Raw genomic sequence first — 15,807 nt, forward strand, 5'->3', positions numbered from 1 at the left:
AATTGGAATGTACCATTTGGGCCTTTGGACCCCATCGAAGATTAGACCCCTTAAGACCCTTGGAGTCCATTTTTAATGTCTTCAGGCCCCTTGACCTTTTAGACCCTTTAAACCCCTTAGACCTTTTCAGACACTTGTAACACCATTTAAGACCCTTTCGACATTTAGATCCTATAGACCCCTTTGAATCCTTTTCAGACACTATAGACCTGAACAACGTTTGGAATGTACCCTTTGGACCCCTTAGATTTAATAGACCTCGACTACTTTTGACCCTTTCAACCCATATAGACCACTTTACACCTTCAACACCTTAGACCCCTTTAGGCTTTAACTTATACTGGGCTACAGAACACTTTAGACATTTACATCATTTTTGATCCTAACGACTATAGGAATATAACCTTTAAACCCCTAAACCCCTTTATTATATGTTTTATGTGTCTTTATGTTTTTTGTGTTTAATGTGTTAGCTCTTACACGAGCCTCGACTTTGTATACAAAAAAAAAAAAATGAATTGATCCCTTACACCTGTAAACCCTTTTGACCTTCAGACTGTTGACACCTTTATACCATCAAGACCTTAACTGCGATTGGAATGCACCCTTTAGACCCCATAGACCCTTGGTACCATTTTTAGTAAGCCTGGTGTGGCTTAACGGTTAGGGTGCTGGCTTGGGATCCTAGAATCCCGAGTTTGATTCCTGGTCGATTGTTCAATAAACGCCAGGGGGGTTGACTCAGCCTGTCCATCCTTCCAAGGTCGGCAAATTGAGTACCAGCTCACTGGTAATTGGGGCACTACATCAACGGCACAAACACGCTTCCAGAGAAATGCAGCCACAGGCTGCATACGAAACGACAACAACCCTTTTTAGTGCTTTTAAGACCCTTTCAACAATTTAAACTTTCACACACTTAAGACCTACCCTGGTGTTGGGCTACCAACACCTTGTTGTGTTGTGTTGTGTTGGGTGTTGGGTGTTGGGTTGGTGTTGGGTGTTGGGCTTAAGACCACATACGATCCTCATACGATCCTTTAGATTCTAAAGGGTGGGTCCTTTCACTCATTAAAAAAAATAATGGAACGTTTATCATGTTTTGAGGCCTTTCAGTCCCCAAGGGCCTGTAATTATTCATAAAAATCAAACTGAAAATCAATTTTATCACATAATGAACCACATCTACAACCGCCCTCAAATCCCCCTCCATGGGGAGATGAATGTCTGTCCCACTCGGACCTATTCACTTTTATTTCGCTTTAGGAAGATCTTGACACGTACACAAATTTTCAACAAATCAATCTTTATTTTAACAAAAATTTGTAATGTTTAGAAAATGTTTTCCCTTTTATCATAGGATAAAAGTACACTTTTTTTCTCGTTCATAACATTGAAAACAGAGCAGAAACAAAATGAACATAACATTACATGACATGTTGGGCAAATTGACAGAAATATGCTCAATAATAACCGTTCAAACTTCCAGTATCAATTATACATGTGCTCAAAAAGAATAAAAGTAACATGAGGAAGCTTTGTCGTTTTCTATTGTGTTGTTCAAGTTACCTGACAATCCAAAGCTTGGCATGACACAAAAACAGCTGTATAACAATAACATATCAGTATGGATTGTATCACTCACCTCAGGTGTTCGTGTGTGTTTTATTTTATGTAATGTGTGACCTGTTACTGCAGAACAGCAGAAACGCAAGCAGATGCCCCAATATTGTTGTACTTCTCAATGTGTTCAGTACATGACAAGAGTGCCAGGAAGTTCATCATTTGCTCTCTAACACTGCTTATCCTTAATCCCACACTCTGCTATCCAAAGTACAGCTCAGGATAGAGGCATCTGAAGGAACAGAAAACAAACACCGCTGGGTTAGGACAACCTCAGAACAACTTTGGGATTATGAGTTAGCAATACTTTTAAAACTGTGCAACATGTAAGGTCGACAGGAAGTGCATTTATGACTAACTACCCAGGGGGCCAACATAAGTACACCCGGCACGGCGTGCTATTTTTCCTTTGACCATGTGGGTGCCTTATATAGGACCATAATAACAAATTAGGCAGGTATAACCTGTTGTAAAATCAGTCTCAACCTCTTTCTCGTTCCGAGTTTAATCTGAATCAATCTCAAACAGCATCTAGAAAGAATACATGACAACCATCATTCAAGTACACCGAAAGGCACCAGGAGTATACATTTCGTGTACAATTAAGCAAGCCTCATGCAAATACGATTTCCTCACCATCCTAAGTAAGCATGTAATGGTCACAGGTCTGCCTCTCGCAAGCAGCGAACGGATATTTATGAGAGCACTTCAGTGGGCAAGAGATGTTACTACACCTGGGTTATAACTTGGATGCCTACGTTTCACTACATTCCTCCCAGATTACAAAAACTTTGCAAGCAAGCCATTTTAACTGTATACACATCGCACTAATCAGCAAACAGTTATATAGAATGCAAAAGAACATAGAACACCTATCAAGGAGTTACGACCAACCAAAGCGCTCCGGTCGACGACTTTTTCTCCCCGTGCGGGTTCCATACACATCTGAGCTGTCAGCTGATGTACCCGAATCTTCCCCAATCGGAGTGCTAATCAACTCTGGCGTCTGAGTCGGTACAACAGTCCCGGTCAGGTCGGGCGACCGATGAGGAGACGGAGATCCGACCAACGGAACCCCTGTACTGGACCCAGTCTCATCAGATTCCCCGCAAGGGGCGAGATGACGCACCGACAGTGGTTTCATGGCCGTCCGGCATTTTGACATGAGCGAAATCTGGATTAGCATGAAGGATCTGGACCTTGTCAATGAGCGGTTCGTATTTGCTCGGACGCATGGCTCGTTTGAGATATGCCGGTCCAGGTGTGGAGATCCAAGCGGGCAATGACTGTCCACTACCTGTACGACGCAGATAGTGAAATAGACGATCGTGAGGAATTTCATTTGTAGCAGTGCACAGTAAGGACCGAATCGCATGTAGAGCCCCCGGCAACACCAAAGTCCACTTGTCCATCCCCAACACCCGGGTCTTGAGCCCGAGGGTAATGGCCCTCCATATGATGCCATTCAATCGCTCAATTTGTCTATTCGCTTGTGGACGATATGGAGTGGTGCAGCTAGAAGCAATATTCCGCTGCAATAGAAATGTTCGTACGTCCTGAGACATGAAAACTGCACCCCTGTCAGTATGGATGAAAGCAGGATAACCGAACATCGCAAACAGGAGCCTCAAGCAGCGAAGAACCGACTCGGAGGACATGTCGTGACACGGAAATGCGAACGGGAATCGGGAGTACTCGTCTGATTGTAAGAAGATAACGATAAGAGCCGGACGCTGGCAAAGGCCCTTTGAAAGTCCATGGCTAATCTCTCCCACAGCCGGCTAGCTTGAATCAAAGTCCCCATTTCAGGTTTGTGGAAGCGCGGTTTCAGCTCTGCGCAAACAACGAACATCCTCCACGGAGTAGGGCAAGTTTCGGCTATGCTCGAAATGCACCAATTGTGTCACTCCTGGGTGGCATAGCGATTCATGAAGTTCACGCAGATCCTCACTGGTGGTGAGGCCCGCACACACCCCGGGCCTGGACAATGCGTCCGCAGCTAAATTCTCCCGCCCCAGGCGATATGTGATCTTGAAGCTGTAGTCAGCCAATTCAATGCACCATCGAGTTAGTCAAAACAGTTTCACTACATAACCCTTGCAATTTTTTTGCACAAAGCCCAGAAACATAAATCCAATATGGCCGCTATTGGATTTATCAGAAAAAAATAAAATTTAAAAGAATCACCATTTTACTCTGATTTCAGTAGATAAGACATGAAACCATCAGATAACATTATAACCATACATTTATTCTAACCCATACTCTCATGTCAACACAACATTATTATAGTTATCGCAAGCAAAAGCTGTAAATCGAAGGTGGCCACCATCCCATTTACCTGAAAATGACAATCTTGGTCATTCTAAAATACTTTTTGCTTGTTTTTCAAATCTAAAATGGACAGTCTTCTATGACGCGGGAGCGTATATCTCAAACATGATAGCGAACGTGGTGCCAAGAGAAAGTTGGAGCAAATCAATCGCTCCCTGTGTATCATATGCCAAGGAAAAGATACAAATACGATGTTGAACGTTACTCCAGAGAGCCTGCCAATGTTACAAACACAATGGAAGGAAGATGTGACAACAGCTGAAGGGTTACAGACAACAGCTAAATCGGACAACTGGTTGCATGACAAGACCCCCAAAATGGCACATAACTTGCAGGAGCAGGTACTTATTGAAAAAAAGTGTCAACCTCGCCAAAAACAGAAGGATGGGAAAATGGGAAATGCATCATCAAATCAGAAAAGCAATGAGGAACAGGCTTCACTCACATCTAGTGCTTCTCTGTCAACAGCAGGATCTATATTGCCTCAATATGAAGCAAGGTCAATGTGTTATTTGCAACAAAATTTGACACAAAGAACGCAAGCCAACCAATAAAATCACAACTAAAAATAGAGCAGAAAACAAGTACAGCGACATTCAAAGTACACCACTCACATGCCAAATAAATTAATATCCTCCAGCACGGCATTGCGGGGTGCCGTAGGTGCCTGGCAATACCGCCGTGCAGCTCAGAGACTGTATTGGGAGGGAGAGGTATACAATAATTGATTGATTAATTGTTGCATAATTAAAATCAATAAACAATGATCATAAAATATTTTCTTAATCAATTGGCTAATAGCATAACTAAACCACCAGTGCTTCATCCGAAGCTGTAACTTTTTAAAAATTAATTAAAGTCATGAATTGAAAAAAAAAATAATCAATTTATTAATCAATAAATAAATAATCGATTAATTGATGAATCAAATAAAAAATATGCCTTATGGCCACATCACTTGGTCACTATCGTGTCCAAATATTAGCTTCCTCGCTCAAAAGGTGCCTGAGATATTGCCCAGATGAGAAAGGAAATAAATAAATGATTAAAAATGAAAATAAATAAATAATAATCATAAAATAATTAAATAATTTATCAACTGGCTAATAGAATATCTAAACCACCACCGTTTCATCCGAATATGAAACTTAAAAAAAAAGTAATTAATGAAGTCATTAATTGAATAATTAAATAATTCATTCATTGATTAATCAATAAATCAAAATTTGCCTTTACAGCCAAATCACTTGGTCATTGTTGTGTCCAAATATCAGGTCATTGTTGTGTCCAAATAATCTGAAACAGTCCAAGCTCAAAAGGTACCCGAGATAATGCCCAAAGGAAATAAATAGGTATGTGTTTTAAGCGCCTTTGGGCTTCTTGAAAAGCGCTATACAAAATAAATGAATTATTATTACTTAATTAATCGATAATAATTAAATAACTAATCAATTAATTAATTAATAAAAAAAACAAAAAATATCGTTTTTGCCAAAGCAATTGCTCACGATTGTGCCGAAATTTCAGCTTCCTCGCTCAAAGGATGGCTGAGATATCGTCCGGACAAACAAGAAAAGAAACAAGAAAACAAGAAAGAGCAATCAGAGATTGCAAACCCTCGCCAGGACGTGTTTTCTAAGTCTTGTTTTTTTAAGGCTTTTGTTTTAAAACAAATATAGCGGCCGAACCACGTGACCGATAACGTCGTCGTTTTTTTCTTTGGTTTTTTTTCTTCGCAACCAATTTATCCCTCGATGATGCTCAAGAAATTTCATCTTGATCGGGTGAAGTTTTGTACTTGGCGAATTATGACGTCATAATGGAGGCACCAATGACATCATCATTAACATATGTTATTCCACATGGAAGTTCTTTACAATGAGCCATGTTTCAATTTTTTCGGTTTTTCCAAGATGGCGGCCGAACCACGTGAACGATGGCATCATTATATATTTTTTTCTCCACCAATTTATCACAAGATGACGCTCAATAAATTTCATCTTGATCGATGAAGTTTTGTACTTGTCGAATTATGACGTCATGATGGAGGCACCTATGACATCATGAACATATTTTATTCCCCATGGAGAGTTCTTTACAATGAGCCATGTCTCAATTTTTTCTATGCAGCACTTGCGGAGATATAGAGGTACAAAGTTTTTCAGTTTTTCCAAGATGGCGGCCATACCACGTGACGTATGACGTCATAATTAAAATTTAAAACTTCTGCAGGTGGAGTTGCATCTATGGTGAAAATTTTCTGTCAATTGTACCAACGGTTGCAGAGAAGATCATATTTATTTTGTGCGGACTAACAAAAAGAAACGGACTCAAATGCAATACCCTCTCCACAGGCGAGGGTAACAAACAAGAAAACAAACAACCGGTGTGAAAACCTTCCTTCGGTGCTCGGCAAAGACGTCATGCAGCGCCTGGAGATGGCATAGGAAAGGAGCGCTGTACAATAAAGGCAAAGGCTCAGCAAATGAACCGTCAAAATGTGTTTCTACAAATTTCTGGTAAAGGGCATGATTTGTAATGACATGTGTATCCATAAACACTATGGATGTGTTTAACGATACTAGGGTACCCAGAGGAAAGTCTGAAATACATCAATTCTATGACGAAGCATTATTGGCACAAGTGAAGCAAGTGGATGAATCAAAGTTTTAATATACAACCACTACTTTTGGATTCACTTGAATGGACCGACAAGCAGGACTAATACCCTAAAAATGGAGTTCCTCAAGGTTCTGTATGAGCACCACCCTTACTGAACGTGTACCCCTCAGACCTTCGGAATACAGGCAGCAAATTTGCCAAGATGCTGATGACCTTGCAAACCCTGCATGCAAGCAAGACTTTTGAGGAAGTTAAAGACACTTTCAGCCAAGATGTTGCAGCACTGAACCTCGACAATCACTAATGGTGACTACGTCTTAATGCTCTCAGAAAACGGTCTGCTCTGACTTCCACTTGCAGAACAGCAGGGCAAGAAAACAAGTGAAAGTAAATCTGAACAACATCCCACTGCACTTCACCCACCTACCTACCTTGGTATCCAACTCAATCGGGCCTTGACTTTCTGGCTGCATGTACAAAAGTTGGTGGGGAAACAGTCACATAAGTAAATCTAATTCATAGATTCTGCAGACAGGATTGGGGAGCAAACTTCTATAGCTGTGCACCTCAACATTCACCCTTCAACAACCTCAACATTCGAAAAAAAGAAGCCGAAAGAGAACAAGCATTCTGAGTATTGCGCTGCAATACATGTCCCCTACCGGTAGTCTATCGTCCAGAAAACTGTTGGGGAAATTACCAAAGTTAAAAGTGCCATAACTGTCAAAATTGATCGAAATGTCATGAAGTTCGAACTTGATCTGTAACTTATCATGAGGAAACCATGTGCCAAGTTTGAAACCATTAGCATTAAGAGTTTAGAAAAAAAGTCCAGAAAACTGTTCTTTGCATGACGGACGAACAGACTGACAGATGGAGGGACGGAGGGACGGAGTGCAAACCTACAGTCCCCTCCGGTGTACACCGGTAGGGGACTAATAAGCCCGCAAGGTCGCTCCGTGGAGCAGCCTGCACGTATTGCACTATGTGTGAATTATATAATTACCAACTCACGGTCTGAGGTAACTCGACTAAAAAATATCCAATTTGCACCAAATAAAGTTTATGAATGGTTGCACAGACCCCTATTTCTCACTAAACGTGGAAACAGAATGTAAAGTGGAGTTAAAACAAGGAATATTAACAGCTTTGACTTACCGCACTCCAAATTATAGTCCAGAAAACTGTTGGGGAAATTACCAAAGTTCAAAGTGCCATAACTTTGTCAAAAATGATCGAAACGTCGTGAAGTTCGACCTTGATCTGTAACTTATCATGAGGAAACCATGTAACAAGTTTGAAATCATTAGCATTAAGAGTTTAGAAAAAATGTCCGGAAAGCTGTTTTTTGCGTGACTGACAGACTGCAAACCTATAGTCCCCTCCAGTGTACACCGGTAGGGGACGAATAAAAAGAAGAAGAGGACAAAGATGGTGAAGAAGACGAGGATGAGCACAAGTGCTGAGGATGTTGAACACATTCATGAGTCGTTTAAGTGCAGTCCCCATTAAAGGTCCATGCTGGAGTCATAGTGAGTAATTTCTTCGATATTCAATTGATTTGGTGTGACCGTCCAATGCTGAAGCGACCACGTTCGCTGGACATTAGAAGTGTACTGATGGTGCAATGACTATCTTGGAAAATCTTGACACAAACTTAGAGAAATGTTCTTTCACATTCAGCAAACCGCATCGTTGTATCCCATTTCATTACGAGTCCTCTACCGGTGTACACCGGAGGGGACTATAGGTTTGCATTCCGCCCCTCCGTCTGTCCATCACGCAAAGAACAGTTTTCCGGACTTTTTTTCTAAACTCTTAATGCTAATGATTTCAAACCTGGTACATGGTTTCCTCATGATAAGTTACAGATCAAGTTCGAACTTCACGACGTTTCGATCATTTTGGACAAAGTTATGGCACTTTGAAATTTGGCCATTTCCCTAACAGTTTTCCAGACGACAGACTGCCGGTAGGGGACATGGATTGCAGTGCAATACTCAGAATGCTCGTTTTTTATGACGGTTTGAATTTGGAATGGAAATTTGTGGACATCCTGCACTATCCATGACTACATTTTCAAGCATACAAGCAAAAAGCCCAGGTTATAAATGTGCCCACTTCAGTCAGGGAGTGCACATAAAGCACATGAAAAGTGTCTGCACATCCAAAATAACGAGAAACGGTTTTAGATGACCCAGGTTCATTCTGACCTTCAACTTAAAGCTCGTAACTGAACAGATCCATAGTTATAAGGAGAAATCCAGAATCTGAAACGTGCGGCTTCACCATGCCCAGATCAAAAGAGCTCTCTGCTGCCTTCAGAAAGAAGGTTATAGATGCCTACGAGTCTGGGAAGGGATTTAAAAAGATCTCCAAATAATTTGAAATCAATCATTCGACTGTCCGGAAGATCATCTACAAGTGGAGAAGATTCCAAACAACTGCCAACTTGTTCAGGCCAGGCCGCCCCAGCAAGTTCAGCCCGAGAGCAGACCGCAAGATGCGGAAAGAAGTCTCTAAGAACCCCAGAATGTCATCACGGGACCTACAGGTAGCTCTTGCCACTGGTGATGTCAAAGTGCACGAGTCTACCATTAGAAAGAGGCTGCACAAATTTGATCTACATGGGAGGTGTGCCAGGAGGAAACCTTTGCTGTCCAGAAAGAACATCAGGGCAAGACTAAAGTTTGCCAATGAACACCGAGGCAAAGATCAGCACTTCTGGAACAATGTGCTCTGGACAGATGAGTCAAAGGTAGAGCTATTTGGCCACAGTACCAGAAGACATGTTTGGCAAAAAACCAAAGACAGCATTTGACCACAAGAACCTGATACCAACTGTAAAGCATGGTGGTGGAAATATTATGATTTGGGGCAGCTTTGCTGCAACAGGGCCTGGGCAGCTCACCATCATATAATCCACTATGAATTCTTCATTGTACCAGAGGGTGCTTGAGGATAATGTGAGGCCATCTGTCAGAAAGTTGAAGCTCAACCGAAGGTGGACCTTGCAACATGACAATGGCCCTAAACATACCAGTAAATCCACCAAGGAATGGCTGAAAAGAAAGAAATGGAGGGTTCTGCAATGGCCAAGTCAAAGCCCAGAACTAAATCCCATCGAGATGTTGTGGGGGGATTTGAAACGACCTGTGCATGCAAGAAACCCCTCAAACATCGCACAGCTGAAATAATTCTGCATGGAGGAGTGGGCAAAAATTTCTCCCAGTCGATGTCAGAGACTGGTAGACAGTTATAAGAAACGTCTACTTGAGGTTGTTTCTGCCAAAGGGGGCAATACCACCTATTAGAGCCAAGGGTGTACTTACTTTTTCCACGTCTGAAATTTGCATTTATGTTTATTTAAATTATACAATGGACTACAAAATGTAAATGTTTCATGATATTTGTTATATTATATCACCTTTATCTATCAATATTGTTGAAATGAAGATCAAATAGCTGTATTTTGAAATATGTTGAAAAAGTCAAAACTTTACCTGGAGTGTACTTACTTTTTCACATGACTATGTAGATACCAAAATATTTTTAAATTTCACCAATTTTCTGGATTATTTGATTTTGATGCATTATTTGAAAAAAGTGCAAGGGTACCAATATTTTTGGCCACGACTGCACAAGAAAGAATTTGCACAATATATTTTGTGAGATTTTGCATTAAAATCGCGTTTTAAGGTGGAGTGTGCAACACATAAAAGTCGATCCAAAGGACCTGCTATCTTTATTTTACGTGCTTCACCACAAGGGAAAATGGGGAGAGGTCAACCTCCCCTTTGGACGTCCATGATTGTAGGTAGGCCTATAGGGTCTAATGTTGTGTCATGCCCTGCACTAAGCTAACGTTGCTTGCGCAGTTGCTTACTAAAATGGCGGCCGAGCACGCCCATTCGATACTTCCCATTCACGGCCGAGTGGCTCATCTTGCTCTGCTATAATATCTTTGGTCGACACATCTCCGGCACTGGTCTTGTTCTTGGGAGCCATGATTGAACGATGAGCAGAGTGAGTTAAAAAAGCAGGCCAAAGCAACGGGACGAGAAGAATGATGGAGATCCAGGAAACAGTCTGTATATGTCGTAATGCGAGCATTGTGCGTACCTGTGGGACAGGTGAATACCCTGGACATTTTTTGTGGGGGGATGTTATAGGATGATGCCATATTGAGCATATCTGTTAATTTAAACAATAGATTTAATGAAGCATTTGCATTCTATAATTCGCGGGGTTGACTTGTTTTCGTAGCCGATGGAACATCCCCCGAAGCGTTTTCATTGTACAAGACATCTGATGATGCTTTACCATAAATTGCAAATTATAATATATTTAATGAAGCGTTTGCATTCTATAATTTGCAGGCTTGCCTTATTTTCGTAGCTGGCGAAACATCCCGCGAATATCCCGATTATAGACCGGCTAAAATTTGCGGCCGCAAAAGTAAAGAAAACGCAAATCACACAGCAGTGAATGTTTAAGCAGGTCATGCTCGCGGTTCGTAGATGTTCTTTTGCGTACGTATGTCCAGCTGCTTTATGCATTGCTGGAGAAAGATGGTTTTTTTTATAAATGTGTCAAGCTAAAGGCTCGTGAAATTTTTTTTGCTCCCCTGAAAAACCGCGAATTTGCGGTACACAGCCGAGAATGGGGGGGGGGGGGGGGGGGGTTAACATGATTTCGCGCAACACGGCCGCGAATAGAAAAAAACCCGCAAATTTGCGGGACACTTTTCCACGAATAGAGAAACGTGTCGCATTTTATCAACCGTGAATAGCAGGGTCTGACTGTATGTATGTATATGTGTATGCACGTGTGCGTGTGTATACATATACAGTGCCTTGAGACAGTATTCATACCCCTCGCCTTTTTCACATTTTCTTTTGCACACTCCAAATTGAGCTCAGGTGCATCCAATTTCCTTTGATCATCCTTGAGATGCCGCTACAATTTGAGTGGAGTCTACATGTGGCCAATTCTATTGCTTGGAAATGATTTAGAAAGAAACACCTTTCTATAAAAAGTCCCACAGTTGACAGTACATGTCACAGCAGAAACTCTACCATGCAGTCCAAGGAACTGTCCATATACCTCAGAGATAGAATTGTGAGGAGGCATAGATCTGAGGAAGGGTATAAAACAATTTCTAGAGTATTGAAAGTTCCCAAGAGTACAGAGAGCTCCATCATTAGGAAATGAAGGAATATGGAACTACCCAGACTCCTCCTGGAGCTGGCAATCCGAACAAATGGGGCGACCAGGCAAGAAGAACCCTATGACCAGTTCCTTCGCTGAGATGGGAGAACCTGCCGGACAACAAAAGGAGAACAGTCTCTGCAGCACTTCAAAAATCTAGGCTTTATTGGAAAGTGGCCAGACAGAAGCCACTCCTGAGAAAAAGGCACATGACAGCAAGCCTGGAGTTTGCAAAAAGGCATGTGAAGGACTCGTAGCATGAGGCAAAAGATTCTGTGGTTTGAAGAGACGAGAATTGAACTCTTTGGCCGAAATGCAAAGCCCGACATCTGGCGAAAACAAAGCACATCTCATAACCCATCTGACACCATCCCTTCTGAAAAGCATGGTGGTGGCAGCATCATGCTATGGGCATGCCTTTCAGCAGCAGGGACTGGGAGACTTGTAAGGATAGAAGGAAGAATGAATGGAGCCAAAGGCAGGCAAATCCTTCAGGAGAACCTGCTTTAGAGTGTGCAAAAGACCTTAGACTATGGCAAAGACTTACGTTCCAACAGGACAATGACCCCAAACTTACAGCCACAGCGACACTGGAATGGCTTCAGAACAAGAACGTGAAAGTCCTTGAGTGGCCCAGCCAAAACCCAGACTTGAATGAATCCCATTGAAAATCTGTGCAATGACTTGAAGATTGCTGTTTATCAACTCTACCCATCCAATTTGACAGAGCTTGAGCAAATCTGCAAGGACGAATGGGAGAAACTCTCCAAATACAGATGTGCAAAGCTGATACAGACTTACCCAAGAAGACTCGAAGCTGTAATCGCTGCCATTGGTGCTTCTTTGAAGTATTAGCTCAGAGGTTTCAATACTGGTGTAAATTAGATATTTTTGTGTATTTCCTCTCTAGTCGTAGTCAACGTGTGGCCCTGAATGGGTTTCTCTCATCTCCTCTTCCTGTTCAGGCTGGAGTTCCCCAAGGCAGTGTTCTGGGCCCTGTGCTTTTTCTGGTCTTCATCAATGATCTCTCTGACTCTCTTGAAAATCCTCTCTATCTCTTTGCTGACGACTCAACTCTGTCGCTCCATTCTTCATCCCTCAGATCGGCAGTCTGCAGCCTCCTCACTCTCTGCAGACCTTGACAAAATCACAGACTGGGCAAACAAGTGGAACATGTCTTTCAATCTTGACAAATCTCACACTCTTACGATGTCTCTAAGAAAAGACCGACTGGACAACCCTCCCATCCACTTTCTGAATAATCCTCTCCAAGAAGTTCTGTCACTCAAGCTTTTGGGTCTCACTATCTGCCATGATCTTTCCTGGAAAAACCACATTTCAAATCTGGCCTCCAAAGCCAGTCGCCGACTGGGCATCCTCCGTCGTGCGAAGTCCTTCCTTGGCACACCTGAGCTCCTCACCACATACAAGGCTTTCATCCGCAGCTCAATGGAATACTGCTCTCCCCTCTGGGCTGGTGCTCCTGCCTCACACCTAGCTCGCCTTCGCGCTGTTGAAACCAAAGCATTCAGAATCATTGGAATCTCCCGCGATGAAGCTAACTCCAAGGGCCTCTCACTCACTCACCAAGGCAGGTTGGTGGTCTTTCCGTCTTCTACCGACTCCTCTCTGGCCTTGCCCCCCCAGCTCTCTCTGGGCTCTGTCCCGCAAATATTCCTACAGGTCGCACAAGATCTGCCTGCAACCCTCTTTTGGTTAAACTGCCAAAATCAAGACTCTCTGCTCACCTTCACTCCTCTTTTCTCCCGCCTCTGGAACAAACTCCCTCACTCTCTTCAATCCCACTCCACCCTCCAAGTCTTTAAAACAGCTGTTCACCACCATCTCTTATCTTCCCCCATCCAAAACCTTGATCTTTTCTACCCCCGCTAATTTCACCCCAATTCCCCTTTTTGAAATACCAACTTCTTTCCTGGAAGCCCTTGGTGTCCTTGTGTTTTATACTTCTCCCACCCCCCACCCCCTTCCCACGCCTCCTCCCCTCAAGCCCTCTCCCTCCCACACATCTCCCGATGTCCCTGCTCTCAAATGTTGTTTGTGTGCTTCCCCTTCTCTCCCCATCTTGTTTTCCGCTCTCTCTTTTTGTGTGTTTTGTTTGTCTGGTTGATTTGTTTGTGAAGTAAATGTTAGCTCTTTCACGAGCCTCGATTCAGTATACAAAAAAATTTCATTTTTAATTATTTTGGATAAAAATTCTAAAAACAAAATTCCACTGAGGTTGTGGGGTAATATGTGTTGATCAAGTCAATCAACCTCAATTTAATCCATTTTAAATTCAGGCTGTAACAACAAAATATGAAAAACTCAAGGTGTGAATACTTTCTGAAGGCACTATATATATTGTCAAGTCCATGGCCGATGAAGACCAGACTTGGACAGATAGCCAAACAGTTAACTCCGAGGCGTATTTCAAAACTTGCCGGGATTATCTTTTCTCGCGTGCGGGAAAGGCCCCAAGCCTTACCTGAACGGACGGTTGACAAAGGGTTTTATAACTCAAACCCACAAACAAGTAAACGGACACGACACAAAAGTAAACTGCAACAAATAATGAATTTAATGAAATAATTGTGAGACGATAAAATGGGAAAATAGATGTCGAGGTAAAAAAACAAACTATAATTCCTAATTTGAGACGTCTCCACACACACGAAACAGACAAGGAAATAAAAACAAAAATCCCCCCTTTTAGATGGCACTCAGCTCTGGTCTCGACAAGCACTTGGTGGGGTCGCCTCGAACCACCGCGCGGGAAACGCACAAGATGGCACAGAGTCGCCCCCCACGATGCCACGAACGTGAGGCAACTCTTTCGCTCTCCTCGCGATGCCGACTGCCCCAAACTGCTCTTTCTCAGTCTTTTTCCACAGGTGCACACAAGCCAAAGAACAATGTGACTGCCATGACCAAGCCCAGAATGAGAGAGAGACAATGTTGCAACTGTCCGCCACAGCCAGTTGGAGAGCCAAAAATGTGACCGCTCGCCACGCGAAGCCCTTTTCTTCAGAAAGAGAGAGATGGAGGTGGGACTCACCCTCCTTTGTCCCTCGCTGACGTCACATGCGACCAGTCCTCGTGCCCCATCACATCAGTCCATCTCCCCGACCAATCATCCTCCACGACGGAGCCTCACGGCCTTCTTGACGCCCATCGAGAATGTCCAGGCGGCGGGGCTTACTTGCCGATTGGCAAATGTAAGGGGCTCTGTCGGCATGATGGTGTTGTGGTGACTGGAGCTTTTCATGGCCGTTATTGTCATTCGTAATGGCAGCGTTTTTTTGTTGAAATAAAACAGAAGGGAAAAATCACAAGAGGCAATACATACTGGGAATTATTCATCTTACGCCCTATCTAACCAACACAAAAACCATCCTCCGTGTGGTGACGTGCAAACACTTAACCTGAACGTTTACCCTGCTTATGTACATCGAGGTGGGCTTCTTCGCGTCACACGGTCCATGCTAATTTACACAATCCTGAATTCACTAAGGTATTTCATCCCTACTCCCCATATATGAATGAATGAATGAATGATCGTTTTGAGGCCATTTTCCCCACTAGAGTGGGGGTTAGCCTTGCGGGTCCCATGACAATCATGGTTCCCTGTTTGAGGCAATGTTTTTACGGCCGGATGCCCTTCATGGCGCCAACCCCGAGTCGCCTCTTACGATGCACAGTAATATGGTGTACGATATGGTGTACCTATTCTAAACCGGGGTACACACCGGGATCATTCATCCCAGCAAGCTGGTACTCAATTTGCCGACCTCGGAAGGATGACAGGCTGAGTCAACCCCCCTGGTGTTAATTTAGCGATCGACCGTGTTTCGAAACCACGATCCTAGGATCCCAAGCCGGCACCCTAACCGCGAAGCCAACACCAGGCTATTTTACCCATAAACGTAACACTATATCTCAAGCCACAAACAGCTCCATATAACAAATAGCTCCATTCATTACTTATCCAACTGAACAATATAAACACGATAGAGTCTC

The 15,807-nt window shown here is 42.9% G+C and overlaps 1 protein-coding gene across 1 annotated transcript in view; it reads right to left on the minus strand.

Moving 5' to 3' along the window:
• Positions 1 to 1,289: 1,289 nt before the first annotated feature.
• LOC137434074 (tudor and KH domain-containing protein) overlaps positions 1,290 to 15,807 on the minus strand; it is a 127,331-nt gene continuing 112,813 nt past the window's right edge. The window contains exon 13 of the mRNA XM_078785786.1: positions 1,290 to 1,855. Coding sequence (XP_078641912.1) covers positions 1,841 to 1,855 — 15 coding nt within the window. The 3' untranslated portion in view covers positions 1,290 to 1,840. The remainder of the gene's footprint in view (positions 1,856 to 15,807) is intronic.

This window comes from Myxine glutinosa, chromosome 10 (genome assembly GCF_964187855.1).
Source record: "Myxine glutinosa chromosome 10, kmMyxGlut1.1, whole genome shotgun sequence".
In the NCBI taxonomy this organism is placed as follows: Eukaryota; Metazoa; Chordata; class Myxini; order Myxiniformes; family Myxinidae; genus Myxine; species Myxine glutinosa.